Source organism: Anarrhichthys ocellatus, unplaced genomic scaffold, assembly GCF_004355925.1.
Source record: "Anarrhichthys ocellatus isolate YVR2014 unplaced genomic scaffold, GSC_Weel_1.0 scaffold60, whole genome shotgun sequence".
NCBI classification, from domain to species: Eukaryota; Metazoa; Chordata; class Actinopteri; order Perciformes; family Anarhichadidae; genus Anarrhichthys; species Anarrhichthys ocellatus.
In genome coordinates, this window is record NW_022280090.1 from 2,041,691 (window position 1) to 2,067,916 (window position 26,226).

At 42.6% G+C, this 26,226-nt stretch overlaps 1 protein-coding gene across 3 annotated transcripts in view; it reads right to left on the minus strand.

Moving 5' to 3' along the window:
* Positions 1 to 26,226, minus strand: part of arhgef10la (Rho guanine nucleotide exchange factor (GEF) 10-like a) — a 162,370-nt gene that overhangs the window by 81,196 nt on the left and 54,948 nt on the right. The window contains exons 4-14 of one of the 3 annotated variants that reach the window (XM_031871749.1): positions 16,407 to 16,567; positions 14,257 to 14,352; positions 14,015 to 14,142; positions 12,701 to 12,796; positions 11,840 to 11,948; positions 10,553 to 10,653; positions 9,421 to 9,498; positions 8,025 to 8,204; positions 6,778 to 6,894; positions 1,770 to 1,862; positions 656 to 826 (exon numbers count right to left, since the gene is read on the minus strand). In XM_031871749.1, the coding sequence (XP_031727609.1) occupies positions 656 to 826; positions 1,770 to 1,862; positions 6,778 to 6,894; positions 8,025 to 8,204; positions 9,421 to 9,498; positions 10,553 to 10,653; positions 11,840 to 11,948; positions 12,701 to 12,796; positions 14,015 to 14,142; positions 14,257 to 14,352; positions 16,407 to 16,567 (1,330 nt within the window). Of the gene's footprint in view, positions 1 to 655; positions 827 to 1,769; positions 1,863 to 6,777; positions 6,895 to 8,024; positions 8,205 to 9,420; positions 9,499 to 10,552; positions 10,654 to 11,839; positions 11,949 to 12,700; positions 12,797 to 14,014; positions 14,146 to 14,256; positions 14,353 to 16,406; positions 16,568 to 26,226 lie in introns of all 3 variants that reach the window. The other 2 variants (XM_031871748.1, XM_031871750.1) reach the window with 2 other exon arrangements.

The following is a 26,226-nucleotide window of genomic DNA, read 5'->3' on the forward strand; positions in this document are numbered from 1 at the left end:
AATGGAATTCTGTGTGGAGTGGAAGAGATTGGGCGAATCAGCTCATCTCAGAGTCCTGGAAAGCAAGGGCTGATAGAAAGAGCAGAGGGGGGGGGAGACAGAGAGAGAGAGAGAGAGAGAGAGAGAGGGGAAGATGCAGTCACACTAGAGAAAGGGAAGAAGAGTGTACAAGTGGAGTGAGAAAGTAAGCAAGGGAGTGCAAGAGGGGAATAGAGGGGAGGTAAAGTGGAGAGAGAGGAAGAGCGACAGGGTGAAAGAGATAGCTCTCGTACAGTTTCCAATTAAATGTCTCATTTACCCCCTAATTCTTCTTATTCAAAGCAGCATTTGTTCAGATTTGCAGCGGCAGGACTGTAATTTCAGTGTGGTAATGGAGAGGCAACGCCTCTGCCATTGCATTTGGTACTGTTTGGGAATGATAATGGGCATCATTTCTAGGAGATAATTCCCCCGAAATAAAAATGCCTCCCTAGATTAATGTGTGGGAAAGTGATACATGCGATGGCCATACACTAGTTTAATTTATAGGTGTTTGGCTCACAGCGATAACAACGCGGAGGAGTGAAAGGGCGCAGGGGGCTGGCTGATTTGATTGGGGCATGTGTGTGTGTGTGTGTGTACGCGTGCATGTGGGAGTGCATGTGCATCCAGTCACCTTACTGAGCAGGCGATCACTGACGCTGCGGGCAAGCTGCTGAGTCTCTGCAATCTGGTCGGCTACTCGTTTCTGTTCATTCAGCTTCTCAGCCAGCATCTCCAGCTCCGTCAGGGCGAGCTGCAGGGGCAGGCGGTCCACGTGGCCCTTCGGTGTGTTCTTAAGCATGTCCTGGAAAAGGTCATGAGCAAAGTTTAACATGAAGACCCTGAAAGTTAAAAACGAATTCAAACCACTCTCTGTTCATGATTCAATACTTTATTCTGTTTACTGCAATATAAATAATGTGTTCTGTGAGTATTGTCTTTACTTTGAAATGTTGAAAGAGGGGACATTTTTCAAAGTTCTGACATTTCTTTCTGACGTCAAGCACTCACTTTGAGTTCAGGTGTGTGACTGGCACATATACCAGCGGATTTGACTGTGTACACCACACTGTCCTTGCAGTGGTTATGTAGACTTTGTGAAGCTCATTGTATTCCACTTTCTACCCTTTTTTAAGCAGAGTTGGCTAAAACAAACTAGACTAAGCACAGGCTTTGTGGCTTGCATGTCTATGTTTGCCCTGCATCTATGACCCAGTGAAAGCTTGGTATTGTCTTGATATGCATCTCAGATGTACCGCGATGCCTTGAGCTCTAGCTCCCTGTAATGTTTGATTTAATACATACCCTTCCTATTTGGAGTACTGAGTTTATACTGGAAGAAAATGCCTGATTCACATTCATAACTTATCTTTTGAATTCATGGATAATCAATGCCTACTGAGGGATGAAATGAGCTTCTGCAGATCCAGCAAGTCAAGCTCAAATCCAAATCTTTGCTCAGAATGGAAAGTGGAAGAGTCAGGGAGGATATAAAGCCAGCATTATGAAAAACTGATGTGGCTAGCTACTTTTCTAGCTCAAGCTAACTTTAGTGTAAATGTATGTGAGGTACAACTTCTTCCATCATCGATTCTGTAACCTTGCAGCTTTGCATCTTTATTAGTGTATGTGCAGCTGAATCTTTAATTTGACTCCTTTCTCATATTGGAAATGTTTAGCTAGTGAAACTTAAGGGATTCACTTAATTAAAACAAATGAAATAGCCATTCACAAACAACATTTTGTACCTGCAGGAGCAATATGAACTGGGGGAATCGCTGAATGGGCTTAACCATCAGGCCGTACAGAGTGATCCGGTCAACACTAGACGCCTGCTTCTTCTGGAAACAGAAAGAGAGAAAGTAAAATATTTACAGAACATGCAGTTGGAATAACTTTCTTGCACAGAAAGGCCATTAAGAGGAAACTATGCTATGCCTACTTTAAGAGGAGCCTTGTGTAGGCGGGTGAGTGGGTGAATAAGGGATGTAAAGCAGGGTCTCTTAGTCATATGAGAATATTTAAGAGGAGGTTTTTTTGAGGGTTGTATGTCTAATGTATTACTGTGGGCGTAGGTCAGAAGGAAATTGTTTCGGCGCAGTGTCAAGTCTGTGCCACGATGACACCATCTGTATGAAAAGGCAAATCACTGGGCACATTTAATAGTATGGTATGGTAGTAAAGGTCGGATAAGATCGACTGTGAGACAGAAATCAAAAAAGAGAAAATTGTTGCTGAAAGTTAAGAGATCTCACATCATCTGCTATACAGTGCAGTCGCTAACATAATCTGTTTTCTTTTAGCTTAAAGTATACTTATTGTTCCTTTGGGTTAGAAAACTATTATTGCACTTTTAAGATGATACACGCAAATTGAATATCTGTTTAACTTATACTTCATATTACAAAATGAATTTGATTGATATTGATATTCTGATATGAGACAAGTCGCTGCTTGAGATTTTGGTAACTGTTATACCATGATCCAGACTACATGTGTGTTTTCCAGGCAGCAACCTTGACTTAAACTTGTATTCTCTTTACTGGCCAGCAGGGGGCTGCAGAAAGTCTGATCGATATAGAAGTCTATGAGAAAATGACTCTACTTCTCTCTTGATTTATTACCTCAGTAAACATTGTAAACATGAGTTTATGGTCTCAATCTCTAGTTTCAAGTCTTCTTCAATACAGCATGATGTTCATTTAGTAAGTTATGGTCCATTCGGAGTAAAATAGACCATAAAGCAGAGTATGCTTTAGGGCGGGGCTACCTTGTGGTTGACAGGTTGCCAGTGTTTTCAGTTTGTGAAAGATAATTGCAACTTTTTGGTTGCCTAAAAATGTCTTATTCAGCTTACACTTGTACTCAGCTCTCAAGTCATTTCTGGGTGCAAAAAACCAAGATGGCGACGACAAAAATGCAGAATTAGAGGCTTCAAAACGTCAGTCCACAAACAAATGGGTGACGTCAGAGTGACTTTGTCCACTTCTTATATACTTCTTATATGGTGTTTTTTTAGCACTTCATGTTGCAGTCTATTAAATTCAAATGTCTGAGTGTATCTAATGCTTCCAGTTTATTAACATGAATGATGAATACCTCAACCTTTCTGGTCACGATGACATTGACATCAACATATTTTCAGTCACTGTCTCTCTGCGAAGATTACAGATTGTAACTCTCGTATTTAAACACAGGTAGAGCCCTTTGACAGGCTCTAAAGGCTCAGCCACTTGTGGAGTTCACTCATACTGTCATGCACTTAACCACACAATCAATTGCTCTAGCCCTATATAGAGGACTGAGTAATGTGGCCGAACTAGTCTCCCATGAAGTCAGCCATTTGTAGAGTGGCAGGATGCAAAGATTAGAGGACTCCACCTGTGGGGAGCCACGTGGAACAGCTTGACTCAATTTACACAGAACTCAACACACAAAGACACATTCTCACTGGTCAATATACTTCAAAATTGCCTTTAAATTGCGTAATAAAATCAATTTTAAGTTATTTTCAGGCATGGGTAAAAGAAAGGTTGCCAGTGTATTCTGCATCAATTCACTTTGTATTGCAGTAAGTTGGTTTATGCAGCAGTCACAGCCCTTTGGTATAGCTACAGTGCAAACACCGGACTAGCATGACACCTTTTTACACAATCACTAGAAGGAGACACAAGCGGTCAGCAGCTACACAACTATCACATCACAGCGGAGGGTAGGAAGGCAGTGATATCAAAGATGCAATTTTTATCTGCATGATCCAATGTTCAGTAACTGGACAGACACATAATAACCAAGCAAAAAATCCTTACACCACACTTGAACAGGTCAAGATGTAAATAGAGAGATGGGCTCTTTCCGGCTTCATGCGCTGTAGATAGTTGAGTGGTGCCAGTTAGAGAGGCAGTTGTGGGTGAGAGGAGTTTTAGGGATAAACTCTCCATCTCTCTTTTGGAGGGCAGTCATGTTCAGTCAAACCTGTCCAGCACAGATGGTGTATGAATCCATAACACCGCCTGAGATCATATCAATTCAGCAGTAGTTCAGCTAACTGAACTCTTAGGACATGACCTGGAATTTCTCAGTTGATGTCTTGTTAGTAATAATCACCAATAGGAAAAAAAAACAACTGCCAAACCTGCCATTGGAGCCTGGACCAACGGCGGGAAACCTGACTGATATATTTCACCATTGTCTTTTTGAGATGACGGTGATGGACTTATCCTTCACTACCAAGTAGAAGAAGTGGCCAGGAGAACCAGGGAGTGCAGCCTTTGCCTCACATATCAGGCAACTACAAGCTGCCAACGTGTCTCCATGAAGGGAGCAAGGAAAAGCGGAGGCAGCCAGCCAGAAGGCACCCAACAGCTCGTGGTTAGTTGGTGGAGGTGGAACTGACAACCACCAGGTGAGGTGGGGTCCTGTTGTATTATCTAGGCTCTGTGTGTAAATATGTCTGAGCCAATCAGATCAGAGTGGACTAGCTATCAGCTCTGATCTGGTGGTTTGTTATGATCATCGCAGGAGAACGACTGAGAGAGTGATCTGAGAAGTTTTTACTTGCAGCTGCTTGCTAACTGGTCATGCCGCTGATCATGCCGCTGCCAGTGTTGGTGTTCTCTCTCCGTTTGGGTCTGTTCAGGCTGATGCTTTTTGGATCGGGCATTACTATTCTCGGGTCAATTTGGACCTGGGCTGACTGTTCTCTGTGTCCTTCGTGCACTTGAGGTTTCCCACAGATCCATTTTAGGTTGAGTCCAATATTTTGGACACATGACTACCTCTGCTGTGAATCTCTTCTCTCCCACATCTCCTCCTCTAATATCCTCTGGAGAGTGAGCTGGAGGTTCTGAGGCAAGTAACCCGCCGTCCAAACAACCACCGGCCTTCTGAACGCTGACAGTGGCCTCCTCACAATGAGCCTGCAAATTTGAGTGTGCTGCTCTGCAGAGTAGCGAGGTCAAGCTTTATCCCATTAGTGGGCAAAACCTGTGCAAAATAGTGCAGGTTGTGACAAAACCGATTGGATTTGTTAGTGACTATTTATACCATATTTACGGACGCTTGTAACCAACTCTTACTGTACAACTTCCAATGCAGTAGACATACGTCTAGTTGTGATACATGAATCAGAAACATTCTACTTTGGTCTGTAAAATGTCTTTCTGGCAAAGTCACCTACCATACGGAGTAGAATTATATTTGTTGCCAGGCAACCATATCAGCATTTACCAGTATGCTGGAAGAGTTGGAACTTCCATTATGCTAATTTTGAGTTAAAACCCTTGACACCTACTTTTGATGTCAAGAAAAAAAGGGGCAATGGGCCGCACTGGATATGTCATTGAACCTGTCAGGTGGACATTTCCCTCTATAGCTGATATGAACTAGATTAAGCCCATTACACCTCCAGCAGGTTCAGTAATAAATCCTGCCAACCAAGCTCCAGATGCCTCCACGCCAGCTCTCACCGCGGACCTGGATAATGCTATGCCACACTAAACGGCTTCTAATACCACTAACTTCTAATAACCTAATGGGATGCTGAGTTCTCTTTCGTTCTGATTTGCCGTTTCAATATTCTTTTTCAGTGTACAAAAGAAAATAAATGTTGCTTGGACAATAGCGAACATTCATCCAGAGAATGAAAATTGATTTGCTAACTTCTTCCATATCAAAAACAACTGATTTACACTGAACATACCTAGATGCTTCTCTGCAAAGCTCTCATATTACTTTTCTGCAAACTCTATTCAAACAATGAATTTAATGATCCCTATCTATATAAATCTGCCTTGCATGCTCATGGTCATGTGCATGCGGTCAGTGCCTCCATAATATTTTAAAACCAGCAGAATGAAGTCTGCCATTGATTCAGTGGGCTTTTGTCCGTCTGTGTCTAAGCCTATTCATTATTTGGTTTGTCTTCACATTGCCGGTGAGAGCTGCAACAGTCGGCGGGAGGGACAGAGGAACCTTTCCACAGAAAGGAGAGGACACATGTTATCTGGAGGAACATGCAGGGCTGTCAGCTGTGGGATCTGCTTCTGTAAATCAGCATTACAGCTCAATGATCCAGGTCGTACTCATGCATGAATGCTGAGCGCACAGGGAATTGTTAAACTCAGTACATTTGAATAATTCCTTGGCACTCTTCCTGCACCCTGGCATTATTTTTCCTCGCTCGTGATCCTTAATTAATATCTGAAGCGTTAGGTAAACAGTACAACAGATCTTGTCTGGTATGTGTAAAGTCGTTGAATCTCCAATTTCCATTTCACATTAATAACCACCAAATTAACAAAGTGTTGCAATGTCCTAGTGTTTTTTGTGAATCCTAATATTAAAAAAGCTTTTCAAGGACAATCTTGGACTCTTCCAGGCTTTCACTAGCACAGTGGGTTATAGAGCGCTTCAATCTAATTGCCAACGTCAGAGAAAGCTACACGGTAGACAACACAATTTCGCAAAATCCATTTGGACCATCCACTGTAAATATATGTAATCTAATTTGTGTATGAAACCACCTTTTTACACACTGAATTATTTGTCTCTTTTGGAGACCTGAGCAAGTTATGTATTATTTAAGCCTTTAGTTTTGGGGCTTTGCTAGCTTCAGCATATGATGAACACGACAACAAACAAACACAGCACAGCAGCAAACTAAGGAGACAAAACACAGCTGGTTTACTTTGATTTTAAAATCGAGAAGAAAAAAACATTACACATTAAAAACTTGTGCTCACAGCTGAAGCTCACCTTTAGGAATTCCAGAAAAGCTGGTTTGGAGATGCACGCCTTCTTAATCAAAGCCATGGCGTTGGTGAAGTTGTTCACGTACTCACTGTAAACATCCAGCACCATGGATTTGGAAAACTGCAAAAAACAGAAACAAGCATTTTTTAAAATCTGAATTAGTAACAACAGCCCAACAATAACAAGGTCTGCTGCTGTGCCATGTTTGACTATGTTGTCCTTACACCGGCATCCACAAACGCAGCCGTGTAATTTCTTCTGACATCTTGAATGTTTGGCTAACCGTCTTGAATGTTTGCGGGGTGACCCGAGGGTAATTTCAATGTAAAGCGAGACAAGAAAATGGACATTTAAGTGTAGTGCTTAAAAACAAAAATTGGTTTGTTTACTATCCCAGTCACCGCAACACACTTCACGAGCCATTTAAGAGGTTGGGCAAGGAGGAATGAGGTGGCTGAGTGTGAGAGAGAGTGTGTGTGTGTGTGTGTGTGTTGTGCAGTAGATGTTTATTCCCTCTACTCAATTAAACTCACACCATGCAGCTGATGGTGGCAGTTTGAGGAGGGGTGAGGAGTTAACAAATCGCATGAAGGAAGCAACCCTCTTTGTTTAGGATCCTGCCTCTCAGATACTCCTACAAGATATTACACGCAGGTATAGATACATTGGCACAGGGGCAGCTCAATGAGGAGTGCACAGTCTCAGCACTATCCTTTCTCACTTGATGGTTGGTCTTGGGATATTATTGTTACAGCCCGATAATAGCCAGCAGAGGAGGAGAGGGACGAATCAGCCCCTCTAATAGGCAAATAATAAGCGGACCTTATGGATGAGCACGCTGCAGATACTCACAACACAAAAAACTCACACTGTACACTATGGTTCTCGAGCCAGAATTTGTAAACACGTATCCCAGAGAGCGTTGGATGCAGAGGAGATATTCATCACAACTGTAATTGATTGCATGTTTGGGGTAAACTATCCCTGTTTGCTCATCCTAAAGCCTGCAGCTCATTATAACTCTGGCAGCAGCGATTGTGTGATACAGTTAGATAGAAATGCCAAGACAATTTTTAGTTCCTTTACCCAGAATGCAAGGCAATGTTAGAAAGGGATAAACAGAGAATGCAAACACACACACACAGACACACACACACACACACACACACACACACAGGCCTCCAGTTTGCATTTCTGTTACACAAACATGAAGATATGTACCAAAAACATGCACATGCATGCACACTAACCGAGGCAACGAATAAGTCTCCGATTTTCTCACTGCTGTCCCACTCGGCCACACGGGACGCCAGAGCAATCTGAAACATGGAGTGGCACTGTGTGATCTCCCTCATTCGGTAAAATATAGGCCGGATCTTTCTTGGGCTCAAGATGCGTGGATCAGCCTCCATCAATGGTCTCTGGTATTCCTGGTGAGATTGTGAGAGAAAATTGGGTTTTTATTGTTGTTGATGTACGTGTGTGTGTGTGGGGGCGGGTGCTGAAAATGAATCAGCAGTCCACCTTCTTTTAAGCATTTCTTCTTTTCAGCAGCATCCGAGGGGTAGCAGACAAATATCCTATAAATCAAAGAAAATTAAGAAATGTAGTCATGGTGCCTGGCAGCACATGACTCCGAAGGATTCGCCCGCAAAACATCGTTTGCCACTAGCAAACATGTTCAAAACTCAAGGTGACGAGTAATCATAAAAGCCAGAATAATAACGGCAAAAAAAAGCAGCTCCTCGCTGAGTTACAAATGCAAAATGCAACATGGTGACATGGTTGATTGATTCTTCAGTCAGCAATCATGGGCACGTTAGCATGGCTGAAAGAAAGGAGCTGACAGGCTCCTTGTGGACAATATTCTTTGTGGAAGCCAGTAAACATGACTTCTTTGAATCTGAAGCATAGATATTGTGTACACGATGGATACACTGTTTAACACAAAAAATGAATCTAATCAAACAACAGCGGTGGTCATCTCCGCAAATAATATCATGGACAGAGGGAACATGGACAGGCAGTACAACATGAACTGTGCGATCTGTTTCACGGCAATAATGACACGCAGTTACAACCCTCGATGTCTAATTTCTCTTGCTTTGCTTGTGGCCTTTCATGCTGTTGTATGTAATTTGTCTGGAGACACTCGGTGGGACTCTCTGAATAACAAGAAGGATTTCAAAAGAGCTAAACCTCCCCAAGTAGCACACGCAATCATGTATGTCACTCAACAACAAAGGTGTCTCATTGTGTCTTAACAGTGAAATATTTTGGCTTAAGGAAGCCAATGATTGCTGCTGATTTCATTTCAGTAGGTTCCTGATGAGGAAATAACAAGTCTCTCTTTTTCCCCACTAAAAAGAGAGATAAAAGAAGAGAGGCTGAACCTCTCTCTCTCTCTCTCTCCCTCTCTCTCTCTCTCTGTCTCCCTCTCTCTCTCTCTCGCTCTCTCTCTCTCTCTCTCAGCATCAGACCAGCGCCACCGAAATGAGGAGGGCTGATTTATCAGGATTATTTATGCTGAGACACCTCGGTAATTTGATGGATATCACCGCTTTTCTGTTCAGCGCAATTCATAACAGCTAAATTGTGAAGATATTGCATGTGGCAGAGGAGGACAACAGGGACTAAACTGCTCACCTGCAAGATCCTCCTGAGAGATTCCAGGTAGCTCCGCTCGCTCTGAATGATGGAGCCGAGGATATGGCGTCTGACAACCTGCGTAGACAACAGACCAGTCAGGAAATCGAGCACTAAGAGGACATGATGGGGCTGCAGTGTGCTGTGTGCTTTCAGTTAAACACAGCGTAGGGTGATGGATTGCACTATAATCACACGCTTGTCATAGGAGGAGAAAGACTCAAAGAGAAGCAGGTTTGTTTGAACAAGGCCTCCATCGGAGTTCTGAATCCGAGGATTTCCCGTGACATGAAGTCACGTTAAGTAGCTGTTGTAAAAAACACTGCTTTTCTAAATAGGATAAAGAGAATATAGCACATATATATGTAAGAATACTGGAATAACATTCGGCAAATTACAGTGCAGTCAGACAGCCTAGAGTGAGGCTGGGTACAGAATAGGTTCACATAAATGATGTTAGATGATGATGGTAAGTACAGTATATGTTAATGCATATGGGGGTTACATTCAATCACAAAATAATAAGAAGAAATGTCTGAAGATAATGTGCTTGCTCGTGGCATGTGTTACAATAAAGATAGCGATATTGAAAGCAATTTGTACACCGCTATGTACTGCCCACTAGTGGTTTATAGAAAAAGCAACATGCAGAGATTTGCCATGGCCTGTAACAACGGCATGAGATTGCTTCTTAAACATAGACGGTGGTGTAGTGCCAGGCAAACGTTCGTGAGTGTCAGTGTGCCCACCTGCTCTGCCATAGTACTAAACTGCTCCGGTTTGCATGCGGTTGCAGTTTGCTGATTTCTGCCTTTTTGATATGAAAAAGCTGTTTATGCATTTCCATGTAAAGGCCCTTCTAGGGACAGGCATTGGAAATGAGCAGTAACTTGAAATACTGTGATACATTACATGGAAAACTGTTGCGCAATTCTCTATGTATATCTGTCCCTATCAAATAAACATAAAATCAAATGTATTGGGGGATTTTATTACTGTGTTTTATTGTATTGTTTGTTTGAATTTAGGACAACTTTGGACCTTGTCTTTGTGTCCTCAATAAAGTTATCTTTATAAATATTATTAACATTTTATTATTATTATAAATTGTTGTGAAATCAGTCAGGTGCACCTGGTGGCTGGTCAGCCCCTCTGGCATGGAGCTCAGCTGTGGAGGAGGATGCTTCACTTCTGACACAGCCACATCCAGGTATCCGGCATCATCCTCCTCCTCTGCAGACATTCAGACATAAAGAAGAAGAAACATACAGAAAGGTTAAAAAAGAGAAAGTGTGTGTGTGAGTGTGTGTGAGTGTGTGTGTGTGTGTGTGTGTGTGTGTGTGTGTGTGTGTGTGTGTGCGCGGCAGAATAAGACAGAGAGGGAAAAACAGAAAGGCAGCTTTCAAATCTCACTGCAGCTGGAGACACATTGCGACCCACTAAGTTTATTACCTCGAAAATATGAAGAGATTTCTATAGTCTCTGAAAAAGAGATGAGAGTGAGAGAGCGAGAGAGAGTTATAGAGAAAGGAGTGAAAGAGAGAGAGAGAGAATGAGAGAGAGACAAAGAAGGCTTCCAGAAAAAAAAAAAGCGAAAACTTTCAAAACAATACTGTATCTCTGTAGGAGTAAAAGAAGCACACAGAAGTGTGTCTGCAAAAACATGATCCAACACATTCTCATCTCCGCATTGGCACAAAGACATTCGGCAATCTCAAAAAATGAAAAAAAAATGAAAAAAAATCCCCACTGAACCCATAACCATAAAGACACGGAGACCAAAAGCTTCCACCGTTCCAATTAAAGACTTTGGAATGATAACAGAGGATTGGTGGGAAAGAAATATAATGCCGTGCAGATTCCCCTCGATCAACACCTAAAAATAGCAGCACTGGCCTCTTTACCTCTTTGTGATGGCTCGGAGATTTGTTTGAGGCGTGGGTCTGGTATCTATGGTTTATGGAGCTGCTCGATACTCCATTAATGGATGGTAATCTCTCTCTATTGTCAGGCAGGGGTTCCTATAACACAACCTACATTGCGCCGCACGAGTTCCTTTATCCATTTCCTACTCACACATCAGAAACTTTACTCGACCACGTCGTCTGTCTTTAAACTGAGAAAGCCTGTCTGTTTTATTTATTATGGCTACAATCAGTGAGATCTTTCTTTTATTTTCCCCCTGAAGGGATTTGTATAAAGAAAAAGTCGGGCTCTCTCCACGATCTGCCTCGAACACTACTGTGGCTCTCCTTGCTTTGCACATAAACAAAAAACTCAAAGAGTCAACTGCAAGAAGTTAAAACCCAGACTTCATAACCAATACCCATTATTAAAAAATAGTATAACTTTCATCCCAAAAAAAAAAAAAAAGCCAGCTGGCCAACATTTGCAAACTTGTCACACATTCCTAAATTACCCAATTGATCTTTTCTCTGCAGGAAGGAGACTTTGCGCATGACGGCTATCTTGGTCTTTTCGAGCCCATCCTTCGTTCCGCTTCTCGCCGCCTTCATGAGCTGCTGAACCTAGTTGGAAGGAGCAGACGGTAAAAACAAACGAGGGAGTTGGCGTTACAGTGCGAGGACAGTGCAGCGCTGTGGAGACTCTGTAACCTACAGTGCTCCCCTGGAGGGAGACGGAGAGAAGTGCCTCTCGCAGGGCTCATCGTGAATCTCACCATCTGCGACTCCCTGCGGGTCGCTGTGCAGCCTCTAATCAGAGAGCCTATGAGCACGTCATCAAGTGATTATGGTATCAGAGTGAGCTCCACATCAGAGCTGCATCATCGCTCAGTGTGGGAGAATTCATTTGACCACAAACTCCACCCCGGAGCATCGCAGAGGCCCCCCGGCAACCAGACTCCCCAGACCAAGAATACACGCAGGGTGGTAGTATTTTTAAATGATGCTACTTCAGGAAAGTGGGTCATTAATTTGGCGGAAAGTTGCACTGGTGTTTATGGAAGTAAATACACAGAATATTATTTAATTATTTATGTGTCCCACAAATGCGTCTTGATGTTAAGCCAGGCAGGGAAAGAGAGAGAGACTGACAGAGAGTCTCAAAGCAAAGTCACAGTCCAAAGGAAAGCTTTTGGAAGGATGGTGCAGTGAGTCAGTTAAGCCTGTGAGTCAGCTGTGCATACAACACAGCATATTTCAGCTCTGGGTCATCATCAATCCTTTTGACAAACATCTAGCAGAGTGATTGGGGCTCTGCGAAGAAACAGTGTGATATAGCGGTGTGTTTTTTTTTCCGCTCGCTGCTGGAGATATACCTTGATGTCATAGTTGTGCTTGCCAGACAGCCTCGTGGCCAGTTCGCGTTTGGTCCTGGCACACCGTTCCCTCAGGCGACACACATCAGGAGAGCGCTACAGGTGTTAGACAGGGACGGGCGGGGCGCGGAGGCAGGTCGCGTTTAGCCACGAAAGGCGAAGAGAGGAGGGAAAAAGTAGGGGAGAGGAAATAGGAAAAGGGAAACGGAGGCAAAGTGATCAAGGCAAAACATGCTATGCAACAAAGGGCATTTAATCACAAGCATGGAGAGTGAAGGCTTGGAGCACTGCTTTGGTCAAAAGGGGTTATGAGGCTAATGGACACTGATTTATTGAAGGATGGGCCATTTAGGCAGTTAAGGGCAATTATTAAAGAAGCATACTCTATCACAGCTTTCCCGGGCTCCTCGTGTTAAAGCAGTAAACTGAACAAGAGAGAACTCCAGGTACACTTAGTGAAGATTAATCAGGCGAGACTAATTAAAAACGATGTGTTTTTTAAGCACGTGCTCGCCAAATTGCCCTAATAGTCGAGGTTTCTTCATTAATTGTTCAACCAGTGCAGCTGAATCCTTCCTTCTTGTTCAGCGGCCTGGGACGAGCATGCCAAGTGAACTGTGGGGGATTTTAACATCACACCTTCAGGTAATTACCTGAGCAACTTATTCTCTGTGCCGATACAACAGCCTTACTTTCTTACCCTCTTAAGTCTCCCTCGTTTCTCAAAGCACGGATTTAACTCAGGATTGTCTCGGATTACAATGGAATCATATCCATACATAAACAACTTCAATATGTAAAGATATGTCGAGTTGGGTATAAATCTATACATTAATAATGATTCGACTCAGCAAAATAGTTTTCTATCAGCACGACTCCACATCTTCCCGATGCCTGCATAGGTGCATACACTTTAACGGCTTGGCCGAGCGTAATGGAAACGCAGCACAATGTGAATGTGCACACAGTGCCATCATGTGGAAGGCTGACACTGTGTGGCCGCGCTGCACAACACTGATGAGCGGCATCCTTGGCAGAGAAGAGGTTGAGATCTGAGGCTTTTCAAACAGAAATGCTTCTTGTTTACTTTCATTCGGCAATGAAAGTTTAAGGCCTAGACGGTCTCTTGTTCATTTTTCATGTTCTTTATAGTTTCCTTCCAGTTCTATACATTAATAAAGACAACTGCGCCAGAGGAGCAGGCGATGAAATATTCTCTTTGATTGTTATTTAAGTGCTGCAAACTGGTCATGTGGAATAAAGAGAGGCGATGATTTGTGTGAGATAAACACACACGCACTTCGCTGACACTACCTTGCTCCGTGCCGGATGTTTGGTCTCGTTATCCGACTGTTCATCATAGCTTTCGAACTCACTGGAGCTCCATCCGTTGTCGGCGTCCGGAGGACCGCTGTCTCTCTGAACATCCTCATAGATCATATCTGCTAAACGCACAAACGAAGCACTCATCAGAGGCTCCACGTCAAGATTCACGATGGGACAGACGTCCCTAAACACACACACACACACACGTGGTTCTGTCGACAGCTACTGACCTTCATCGGGAGTGAGGGGCCCCTCGCTTGGAACATCATCGTAGATCACCTCTGGAGCCTCCGCCGTCTGCGGTTCAGCTTGAGCTGCACGTGGAACTGTGTAAACAAACACTGTGTTTTAAATAGGAAGAAGAGAGTGCTGCCTTCTATCTTTTATCTCCCTCTTCTGTTTGATAGTCACACCTCCCGTTGTCAGATCAGTCTTTTACGTTTCTCCCCCAAAATCGACGCACACAAAGATGGGCACGCACAGCTCCAAACTACATCGCCTGAAGCCTTTTGGCGAAGTAGAATTTGATAAAAGACGCCAGATCTTCTAGCCTCTGGTTAGGAATTTACTCAGCCTTTCAATATTTACATACTTATTGTATCATTTGAGATCTGACACATGGCTGGCGCGTGTTGCCATAATGCCTGTGTCCGTGACGCGACGTGATTGTATCCAGCTCGTTTGAGCTATTGACCCATTCCATCTCCACGCTTGGCAGGATTTGTCATTAACTGCTTTGAGAGTGTTTCAGCCTAATTTAGCTCAGTGAGCTTTATTGATTTGGTTTTAAACTGTGATTTGTCTGTAACACTTACTCCTAAGCCCCCGAGCAGCAACAATCACTGTTTTCAATTAATCTGATTGGAGATGTGTCTTCTGTCATGGAGTGCAGTCTGAAAATTCTAAATAATCTTGGATAGAATCCAGGAGATGAACAAAGAGCAACTGTTTCTCTACAAAAAGAGGATTAGCTACACAAATGTTCTTTATATATATCGTTCACTTGCCTGCACTTGTGCATTCAGAGAGGATTTCAAATAGAGAAGAGAACCAGTGGATTTGGGCTATCAGCCTGCCGACTATCAGCATATCTGCAAAGTGACTAGGCCTCTTGGGAACACGGCTTGTTATTTCCAACCAGAAGTTCCTCTCTCTGTGTTTTTTCTTACTTTTATTTAACTTTTCTCTGCAGCGGCACTGTGACATTGCAATAAACTCATTCGCGGTTCAAAACGGCACTGCAGGCAAAGCGAAAACAACACTGCCATTACGAACAAACCCCATCCCCCCCCCCCCCCCCACAAAACAAACAACAGGAAAGCGTTTGCCATCAGTGTCAGATAATCACATCAAAATGTGCCATGGCCATGTTGGAGGAGTGAAGGGACATGATTGCTTTGACAAACAGGAAATACTTAATTATTCATAATGATCCTTACAAACTAGATTTTGTCAAACTGAAACGCAGTCTTTCTTTCTAGTCTCTTTTGTCCTCCACAGCAGGTATCGCAGCATTATGCAAAAAAAATCCTGGAGTACTAGATTTAAAAAAAACACACAAACAGCATTGCAGTAGATTTCTCATTGACATCGATACAAATGTTTGCTCCTTTCTGTATTGTAATCAGATATCTAGGGGAGAGGTTTCATATAATTGCATTATTCCGTTAGTTTAAATATACACGTTCAAAATGACAGCAGAGGCCTGTGTGAAAATACATCAGAAGTGTGGGACATAAAAAAAATAGATGTGGCGCAGCATTGCAGGGCTTCTTTACATCTCTCATTTCTGAGCCACCTACAAATAACGGCTGCACTGCTGACTGAGTCGAAATCCAAAAGCAATTTTCCCTCATGGAAATGGTTCTCTATTGATCCTCATCCTGAATTAATTGGATTCATGTCATGTCTGTGTTGAACTCAAATCATGCCGGAGAATATGTGCGTTAATGTTTGAATAGAGTGTGGGTGCGTATTTGTGCACACGGATGTGTCTATACGTGTGTGTGTGTGTGTGTGTGTGTGTGTGTGTGTGTGTGTGTGTGTGTAGGTGTGTGTGTGAAATCGATGAACCATAAGATGACCGTAGGCCAGTAATATGGTGTTCTTGCCACCTTTGATCAAGGTCAAGAGATACAATTTGCAGCCCTAACAAAATAATAGTACACAATTTATATTGTAGCAGTGGGATACTGTTTACGCAACTCTGGAGACCCATAGGTGTTCGAACAGATCCATCCACGATGTGAACACTGTAATATAAAGGTGGAATGAGCCCGAATCCCAACGCAAGCTTAAATTTGATCCCTTCGGTCTGAAATTGAACCCTCGATATACAATATAAGGTGCACTTCCCTGTAAATATGATTGTGTTCTGTACCTTCAGAGGTGTCCTCGGCATCGGAGCTTTCCTTGACGATTTCTTCTCCGTGGTTTCCTGAATCAGTCCCCGTCTCCACAGCTGGTGGCACCACTGGAAGCTTCTGGAGCTCCTGTCCCACACGAGGAGCTGAGGTTCTGCTGGGCTCCGCTTCGGAGGCCCTGGAAGGTACCCAAATATTAGCACACTCAAACTGACACAGAGTGCGATGTGCCTCATTAGCAGTTCACTTCACTGAGAGGAAGTTTGCTATCCAAGCATGCACAAACACACTCCCTAAAGTCTGACAGGACACATCTTGACGTTGTGATATTTTTAGTAGGAACGGTATTTTTCCACATGGACAGCTGTGTTTTGTCTCCATCCAGGAGGCTGTGCTGTGTGTCCCTCTTTGTTGGTCTGTTTAGTTGATGGTTAGCAAAAAAAAAAAAAGAGTCCAATGAAATTTGGAGGAAATAAAGGAACAAGACTACTAGAAGCGAGTTCATCTAAACAAGCGGACACTTGTCACAGTGTGGATCCAAACTTTTCATGGAATGACTTAGTATTGTATCATAGGCTTTTTTTTGTTTTTTTACTTTTTCACAAATTTACACAAAAGTACCGCTCAAGTGAATGAAAATCATCCGGCACAGGGAGTCCATGATTGCCTACCCTTTTGTATATCTAATGCAGCTGTGGAGTCAGATACAGGTTTAACATTTCAGCATTTTCAGCACCAAATAACACATTTAGATGATTGTCTAGCAGAGGCAGAGGCACAGTATGGGCTCTCTGAGAGCTGTCTTCATTTTTTATTTCAGTCTTTATATGTAGCTTTTGGTCATGAAACTGTTCCACCCAGACAGGACCTTTAGTGGAACTGAAAATTGTAAAATATTCAGAATTATAGAGTAGCTTCCATTAAGCCATTATTCTGGACTTTCAGCCACTGTTTCTTAATAAGCTGCGTTAATAATGACGTCTTCAAGCTGTGGGATAAGTTGCTGATCTACTTATTCAGAAGAACTTTTGTGAGGCCTCATGTGTAAAGAAGAGACATAATCACACCTATACTGCTTGTTGCTTGAGTTGCTTCACTTGCCCCTGAGCACTGTCAAATCATTACCTGTCATGCCTGCGGCTTACCATAATCACCGCTGGCTTTTTGAATGAGAACATGCCCCGAACCAGCTATTAAAAACAGACTCCTGCATCACAGGGGAAAGACTTGTTTATACAGCTATCACATGGCCTGTGTTGATGTTGCCAGTGAGAGATGTCCTCCCCCACATGACTGATAATATGACAGGATCCAGCATGGAGGAGAGTCTCATCGACACTAATTAAATCTGTCCCTCTGCTAAACACCTCAGCGACGCTTGCAATGCCAGCAGCAGCTATATGCCTCCCCTGCCCCGCTGTCTGATAATCCCTCCGATCTTGTAAACTACTACAATGATACACTCTCCTCCTGTCTTGATCAACTGGCTCCCATCAAAACCAAAACTGTCTCATTCACACACTCGGCTCCCTGGTACACTCCTGAACTCCACCAGATGAGATCTAGAAAGCGCCAGCTTGAAAGACTCTGCAAGAAAACCGGTTTAACAGTCCATCTCCAAGCCCTCTCCGACTACCTTCAACAATACAAAGACGCTCTCATCTCAGCCCGGTCCACCTACTACTCACACCTCATACAGTGTGGCTCTTCTAACCCAAAGGCTCTCTTCTCCACAATAAACAAGCTTCTCAAACCCAAGGACAACACCTCCACATCCTTCACAGTGAACAAATGCAACTCTTTTCTTTCATTTTTCCAAACAAAAATTGACACCATTTACAGCAACCTGAACACCTCCCCCGCCTTTTCCATCTCTCCACCTGCCCCCCCTCCTCCACCCCTCAGCCCCTTTCTCAGTTCTCCCTTGTGTCCCCATTGGAGCTGCCTAACTTCACAACTGGAATGAGAAGCTCCACCTGCATCCTGGATCCCATACCATCTAATCTGGTCAAGGACTGTCTCCCAGCCATCTCACCACTCATCACAGTCATCATTAACTCCTCCCTCAGCTCCGATTCAGTCCCTGACACACTTAAACTGGCTGCTGTCACCCCCATCCTCAAAAAAAATGGACTTGACCCTGACACCATGAGCAATTTCCGTCCCATTTCCAATCTTCCCTTTCTGTCAAAAATACTGGAACGCATTGTCGCCACACAACTCAAAGCCCACCTCATCTCCAACGATCTGTTTGAGCCATTTCAATCCGGTTTCCGCTCACAGCACAGCACTGAAACAGCCCTCCTCAAAGTCACCAACAACCTCCTCCTCTCCTCAGATGCTGGTCACCTCAACATTCTCATCCTCCTCGACCTCACTGCATCTTTTGACACCATCAACCATAACATCCTCTCTCGCCTCGAATCCTCCCTCAACATCACCGGAACTGCTCTCTCCTGGATTAAATCATATCTCACAAACAGACAACAGTTCATCAGTATCAACAACTGCACCTCCTCCACTGCTCCTCTGTCTCAAGGCGTCCCCCAGGGTTCGGTGCTTGGTCCCCTTCTGGTCATCCTCCTCTACTTGCTCCCTCTTGGTAACATCATCCGTCAACATGGTCTTCACTTTCACTGCTACGCAGATGATGTCCAGCTCTACATCTCCACAAAGACCATTACCACTGAAACTCACTCCACTCTCACCAGCTGCCTCACTGACATTAAATCATGGATGCAAACCAACTTCCTCAAACTGAACTGTGATAAATCTGACATGATCATCATCGGTCCCAAATCCCTCACTAAAACCAGTCACAACTTCTGCCTCACCATCGACAACTCCACTCTGTCTCCCTCCCCACACATCTGCAACCTTGGAGTCATGTTCGACAGCAACCTCTCCTTTGAACACCACGTCAAACAAATCACCAGAACTGCCTTTTTCCACTTAAAAAACATAGCCCGTCTCTGCCCATCACTCTCCTCATCTGCTGCTGAAACTCTGATCTACGCCTTCATCACCTCCAGAATTGACTACTGCAACAGCATTCTTCACGGCACATCATCCAAAATCCTAAATAAACTCCAGTACATCCAGAACTCTGCTGCTCGCCTGCTCACCCACACCCGCGACCACATCACCCCTGTTCTCCAGAACCTCCACTGGCTCCCCATCCCACAATGGATTGAATACAAAATCCTTCTCCTCACTCACAAAGCCCTCCATAATCAGGCCCCCTCCTACCTCACCGACCTGCTTCACCACCACACTCCATTTTGTCGGCTCCGCTCCTCTGATGTCAACCTCCTCTCTCTTCCACTCAGGACCAAGCACCGGACATGGGGTGACAGAGCCTTCTCCATATCTGCCCCCTCCCTCTGGAACTCTCCCCAAACATATCCGAGACTGCACTGACCTTTCCACATTCAAATCCCAAATCAAAACCCACCTGTTCAAAACTGCTTTTAATGTGTGACCGATATTGTGTATTTTAATGTAAAGTGTCTTTGAGTACTCTGGAAAGCGCTATATAAATAAAATTTATTATTATTATTATAATAGCCAAGAATTTGGACTATAACCATATGGACATTTCCCCAAAACTGTACAATTTCCGGACATAGCCAAAATACATGGGAGTGGTTTACATTTACTGCCCCACATTTCCTCCAACATGGTTGGACAATAGACAGACATTTGTTGTAATTTGGGGAGTAATAAAGAATCTGATTACATTCTTCCAACAATGTTCTCTCCAAATACGCGAGGATGTTGAAGACTGTTGTGTCCCCCAAATATTCAACCATTCATCCTCTGTAATATTCACACCAAGTTCTTGTTCCCATTTCAGTTTTACATAAAAAGTTGTATTTTCAAATTTTTCCATCAGATGTTGATACAGTGGGTACGGAAAGTATTCAGACCCCTTTAAATTTTTCACTCTTTGTTTCATTGCAGCCATTTGCTAAAATCAAAAAAGTTCATTTTATTTATCATTAATGTACACTCAGCACCCCATCTTGACAGAAAAAAAACAAAAAAAAAAAATCTTTGCAAATTTATTAAAAAAGAAAAACTGAAATATCACATGGTCATAAGTATTCAGACCCTTTGCTGTGACACTCATATTTAACTCACATGCTGTCCATTTCTTCTGATCATCCTTGAGATGGTTCTACTCCTTCATTGGAGTCCAGCTGTGTTTAATTAAACTGATTGGACTTGATTAGGAAAGGCACACACCTGTCTATATAAGACCTTACAGCTCACAGTGCATGTCAGAGCAAATGAGAATCATGAGGTCGGAGGAACTGCCCAAGGAGCTCAGAGACTGAATTGTGGCAAGGCACAGATCTGGCCAAGGTTACAAAAGAATTTCTGCAGCACTCAAGGTTCCTAAGAGCACAGTGGCCTCCATAATCCTTAAATGGAAGAAGTTTGGGACGACCAGAACTCTTCCTAGACCTGACCGTCCAGCCAAACTGAGCAATCGTGGAAGAAGAGCCTTGGTGTGAGAGGTAAAGAAGAACCCAAAGATCACTGTGGCTGAGCTCCAGAGATGCAGTAGGGAGATGGGAGAAAGTTCCACAAAGTCAACTATCACTGCAGCCCTCCACCAGTCGGAGCTTTATGGCAGAGTGGCCCGACTGAAGCCTCTCCTCAGCGCAAGACATATGAAAGCCCACATAGAGTTAGCCAAAAAACACATGAAGGACTCCCAGACTGAGAAATAAGATTCTCTGGTCTGATGAGACCAAGGTTGAACTTTTTGGCATTAATTCTAAGCGGTATTTGTGGAGAAAACCAGGCACTGCTCATCACCTGCCCAATACAATCCCAACAGTGAAACATGGTGGTGGCAGCATCATGCTATGGGGGTGTTTTTCAGCTGCAGGGACAGGACGACTGGTTGCAATTGAAGGAAAGATGAATGCGGCCAAGTACAGAGATATCCTGGAAGAAAACCTCTTACAGAGTGCTCTGGACCTCAGACTGGGCCGAAGGGTCACCTTCCAACAAGACAATGACCCTAAGCACACAGCTAAAATAACAAAAGAGTGGCTTTGGAACAACTCTGTGACCATTCTTGACTGGCCCAGCCAGAGCCCTGACCTAAACCCAATTGAGCATCTCTGGAGAGACCTGAAAATGGCTGTCCACCAATGTTCACCATCCAACCTGACGGAACTGGAGAGGATCTGCAAGGAAGAATGGCAGAGGATCCCCAAATCCAGGTGTGAAAAACTTGTTGCATCATTCCCAAGAAGACTCATGGCTGTACTAGCTCAAAAGGGTGCTTCTACTCGATACTGAGCAAAGGGTCTGAATACTTATGACCATGTGATATTTCAGTTTTTCTTTTTTAATAAATTTGCAAAAATTTCTACATTTCTGTTTTTTTCTGTCAAGATGGGGTGCTGAGTGTACATTAATGAGAAATAAAATGAACTTTTTTGATTTTAGCAAATGGCTGCAATGAAACAAAGATTGAAAAATTTAAAGGGGTCTGAATACTTTCCGTACCCATTCTATACCGATTCTATACTTCTATGAGTTGTCAACTCCTATTATGGTTCTACTTATTCCATTTTTATCCAAGTTAATTTTGTGCTTTATTTCTCTGTCGAAAAAGTCCCTTAATTGCAGATATCTGAAGTGGTCCTGGTTATTTAGTGAGTATTTGTCTTTCTGCTCCTGGAAACTCACAACACTCCCATCTTCAATGACTGTGCATATTGCTGTTATTCCATGTGAAATCCATTGTTTGAAACCAGTGGTGTATAAAGTACCCAAAAGCCATACTTGAGTAAAAGTAAAGATACCTTACTGGAAAATTACTCCAGTAAAAGTCACCTATTAGAATACTACTTGAGTAAAAGTCTTAAAGTAAGATTAAATATCCACTTGATGCATCAGGTCAGTGTTTTGAGAAAGGACACCTGCCTTGTAAACTCCTATGGGCTTGATTTGAACACAATAGGCAAAGGTTTTGCTCAAGCTGAATCTGCAATTGGGCGACTGCTACCATCATAACTCCATCTGATCATCCACAAAATGACTCAAATATCAAAACATGATCAATACTAAAGCAGCACCGAAAGTAACAACCCAGTCATTACTTGAAACTGAAAAATGTCCTATTCATCTTCAAAAGAAGTTGGTTTTCAAAATTGCGAGAATTCAGTCTCGCTCTTCTTGGGCTGAAGACTAGTCCTGCGATGCTAAATAGCCTTTCACAGGCCGCTGAGGCAGGTAGAGGTGTATTCAGCTTCACAGACAGCTTGCGCACAGCTGGGAAGGATTTCCCTAATGCTGCGCTGTCGCGGCTCCAAATAACTGTCAACACTTCCTCAGCTCACTAACTCGCTAGCGATCCACGGGTGTTGGTCTTCGTCACCACCGTCGTTTGTTGCGGGAGTAGCAGGTGCTTCCATTTCTGCTTCCATCATGAAATGAGTCATCGTAGAGTGTAGTCGCTCGCTAGCTAGCATCACTGGGAATCAAAACACCGCGGCTTTGAGAGCACTTGTTTGCAATTGCGCATTAACGTGATTAACCAATGATTTAACTTGCAAGCTAGGACCACTAATTCGCCAAACCTGCTTGCTTGCAGTCTCTGTTCCACCACAGTCCCCAACGTTGGTCTCATGATTCATTTTTTTCTAAAGATAGATTTGATTTTGTAGCAAGTAACGAAGGTTTCAGAGGAAATGTATCGGAGTAAAAGTATCAGTTTTCTTTGAAAAATGTAGTGACGTAAAAGTAAAAGTCAACAGAAATATAAATAGTAAAGTAAAGTACAGATATCCAAAAAAACGACTTAAGTACAGTAACAAAGTATTTCTACTTCGTTACTATACACCACTGTTTGAACCTCAGATCGAGAGTACCCGGGATAAAATGTCTATCATAGGCTATCCATCGTAGAAGCCTGAGCTCTTCTTCTAATCTGTATTTTCTTATCAGTTTAAACCAAATCTCTAATGTAAATCGGGTGACAACATCCATCTGGTCAAGAAAATCCTTTGCTATATTTCTGTCTCCGATAAGGCTTTGAATTTTCCTTCCTTCTACATATCGTTCTAGGTTTTTCCATTTAGCTTCATAATCATTGGTACACCAATAAATTACTGGTCTAATTTGAGCTGCATGGAAATATGCCCTAAGATTTGGTAATGACATGCCCCCTTTATGTTTTCCAATCTGTAATGTTTCGTATTTGACTCTTGGCCTTTGACCATTCCATATAAACCTTGAGATAACTTTATCCCAGGTTCTAAATTGTTTCTCAGGGATCTCAATTGGTAGTGACTGAAAGAGATAGAGGAGTCTTGGAAGTATGCTCATTTTTATAGTATCTATCCGTGAACTGAAATCTAGTGGAAGAACAGCCCACCTCTCCAAATCATTCCTAATGTCCTGATTCACTTTATTATTGTTGGCTTTATATAGATCATCAATAGTTTTTGTTATAGTAACCCCAAGATATCTCATTCTTTTAGAACTCCAATTTAAGTTAAGTGTTTATTGTATAGTTTCGGTTGGTTTGTAGTCCAGTGTTAAAATCTCTGTTTTTGACAAGTTCAATTTATATCCAGAGTAAGAGCCAAACGTCTCAAGTTGGTTGATTAATATAAGGAGGCATGTGTCAGGGTCCTCTAAATAGCAGATCACGTCATCTGCAAAAAGTCCAATGACATGTTCTTCGTTTCCGACCTTTATCCCTTTAAGGTCTTTATTCTGCCTAATTGCTTGTGCCAGAGGTTCTATAAAAATTGCAAATAGAGTCGGTAAAAGACAACATCCCTGCCTGGTAGACCGTTCTAATGCTATACTATCAGTCAGACTGCCATTTATTTTTATCCTTGCTGTTGGATTTTGGTAAAGTATGTTCACTAAACGTTTTGTACCACTCCACTGGTAAACCATCAGTGCCGGGGGATTTATTTATTTTCAGTCTACCCATAGCTTTCTCTATTTCTATTTTTGTAATGGGTGAAGTCAAAAGGTCATTCTGGTCTTTCCCAATTACTGGTAGGTCCAGTGTCTCTAGAAAAGTTCTAATTTGGTCCTTGTCAGCGGATGGAGGTTGGCTATACAAATTTTGGTAATAGTTCCTAAAAATGATTTCAATCTCCTTGGGTTCATAGACTGTTTGATTTGTAACCGTATCCCTTATCTTATGGATTGTCCTTTCTGCCTGTTGTTTTTGCAGTCTTTTTGCCAGTAGTTTATTTGCTTTGGGTCCCACCTCATAGTAAGATTGTTTAAGAAATCTTGTTTTCTTTTCTATCTCTGTAGTTAGTAGCTTATCTATGTTGCCTCTAATTTCTGGTAGCAGTGTCAAGTCGCGGGTATTTTTGTGCTGTTGTTCGATTTCAAGCAGTTTTTCCTTTTCCTTCTTGTATGCTTCTTCTTTAGCTCTCTTGATAGCTGCTGTCTTAGCAATAAGTTTCCCTCTCATAACTGCTTTAAGAGCGTCCCACAAGATGGTAGGATTAACCTCTCCATTGTCATTTTCTTTTTGGTATGTTTCAATCTCTGTTTTGATCTCCTCAACAACGGACTTATAATTTAGTATTCCAACATTTAACCTCCATAACGTTTTTTTGTCCTGTGGTTTTAGCTTGACATTAAGATAAACTGCACAGTGGTCCGACACGTCTGCTGCTCCAATTTCACACTCCATAACTCTAAACATGTCCTTTTTATTCATAAAAAAATAGTCAATTCTAGGTTAACTTTTATTAGGTGCAGAGTAGTGTGTATAGTCCCTTTTAGTGGGATGCAGCTCTCTCCAAATATCAACTATACCAAATTCTTTGAATAAAGTATTGATCGTTTTTGTGACATGATTTCAATTTTTCTTATTGTTTGTTGTGTCTAGACTACTATTCATGACAATATTAAAGTCACCTCCACATATTAGTATTCCCTCCGTTTCCAGAATAATACTATCAAGTAGAGTTTTAAAGAAGGACTTTTCACTGTTAGGTGGGGCGTAAACATTTACCAATGTCACCATTTAATTTTCCAACTTTCCTTGAACAATAATATATCTGCCTTCTTTATCGCTGATTTCTTTAGTACATTCAAATTTCACTGAGTTAGATAAGAGAACAGTCACACCTCTTCTACAACCCTGGTGAAATTAACTATAAAATGTATTTGCATAGCCAAACCTCTTAAGCTTCTCATGTTCCTGCCTAGACAAGTGTGTCTCCTGTAGGTATATAATCTGTGCCTCATCTTTCCTTATTTTTGTCATTATTTTCTGGCGTTTAACAGGGTTATTCAAACCGTTCACATTCAACGACAGTATCTGAATATTACTCTCTATCATTTTTGTTTATGAAGTCAAGTTGCAATCCGTACCCAAACAAAAAAACAAAACATGAACCAAAGAACAATCGAACATAGAACAATGTGACTTCAAAAAAAAAGGATGCAACTTGCCATCCCTTGGGTTCCCTGTTGGTGGGAGGAGGGTAGAGTCCCTCTCTACTGTAGGGGCCCTCCCTAGTGGTGAAGAAATACCTACTAACTGGAATTCCACCTATACTAGAAGTGTCCAACATTCAGCACAGACATAATGTGCTTCCTCCATCGGTTCCTAAACATATTTAAATGAGTCGTAAGTCTTTCTAAATATATTAGCCGGGGTTTGCATGTGGTCAGTTGGGAGAGACCGCGCAGACTTATCGACCCAGAAGCACCAGGTGAAAAGATGAGCTTGGGTTTTACTGTCGGTAATAAATGTTATTGCCCCATCTTGAACACACTGGGAGGTTTGTGACTATAAACAAACCTAAATCAAGTGTTTGCATGCAA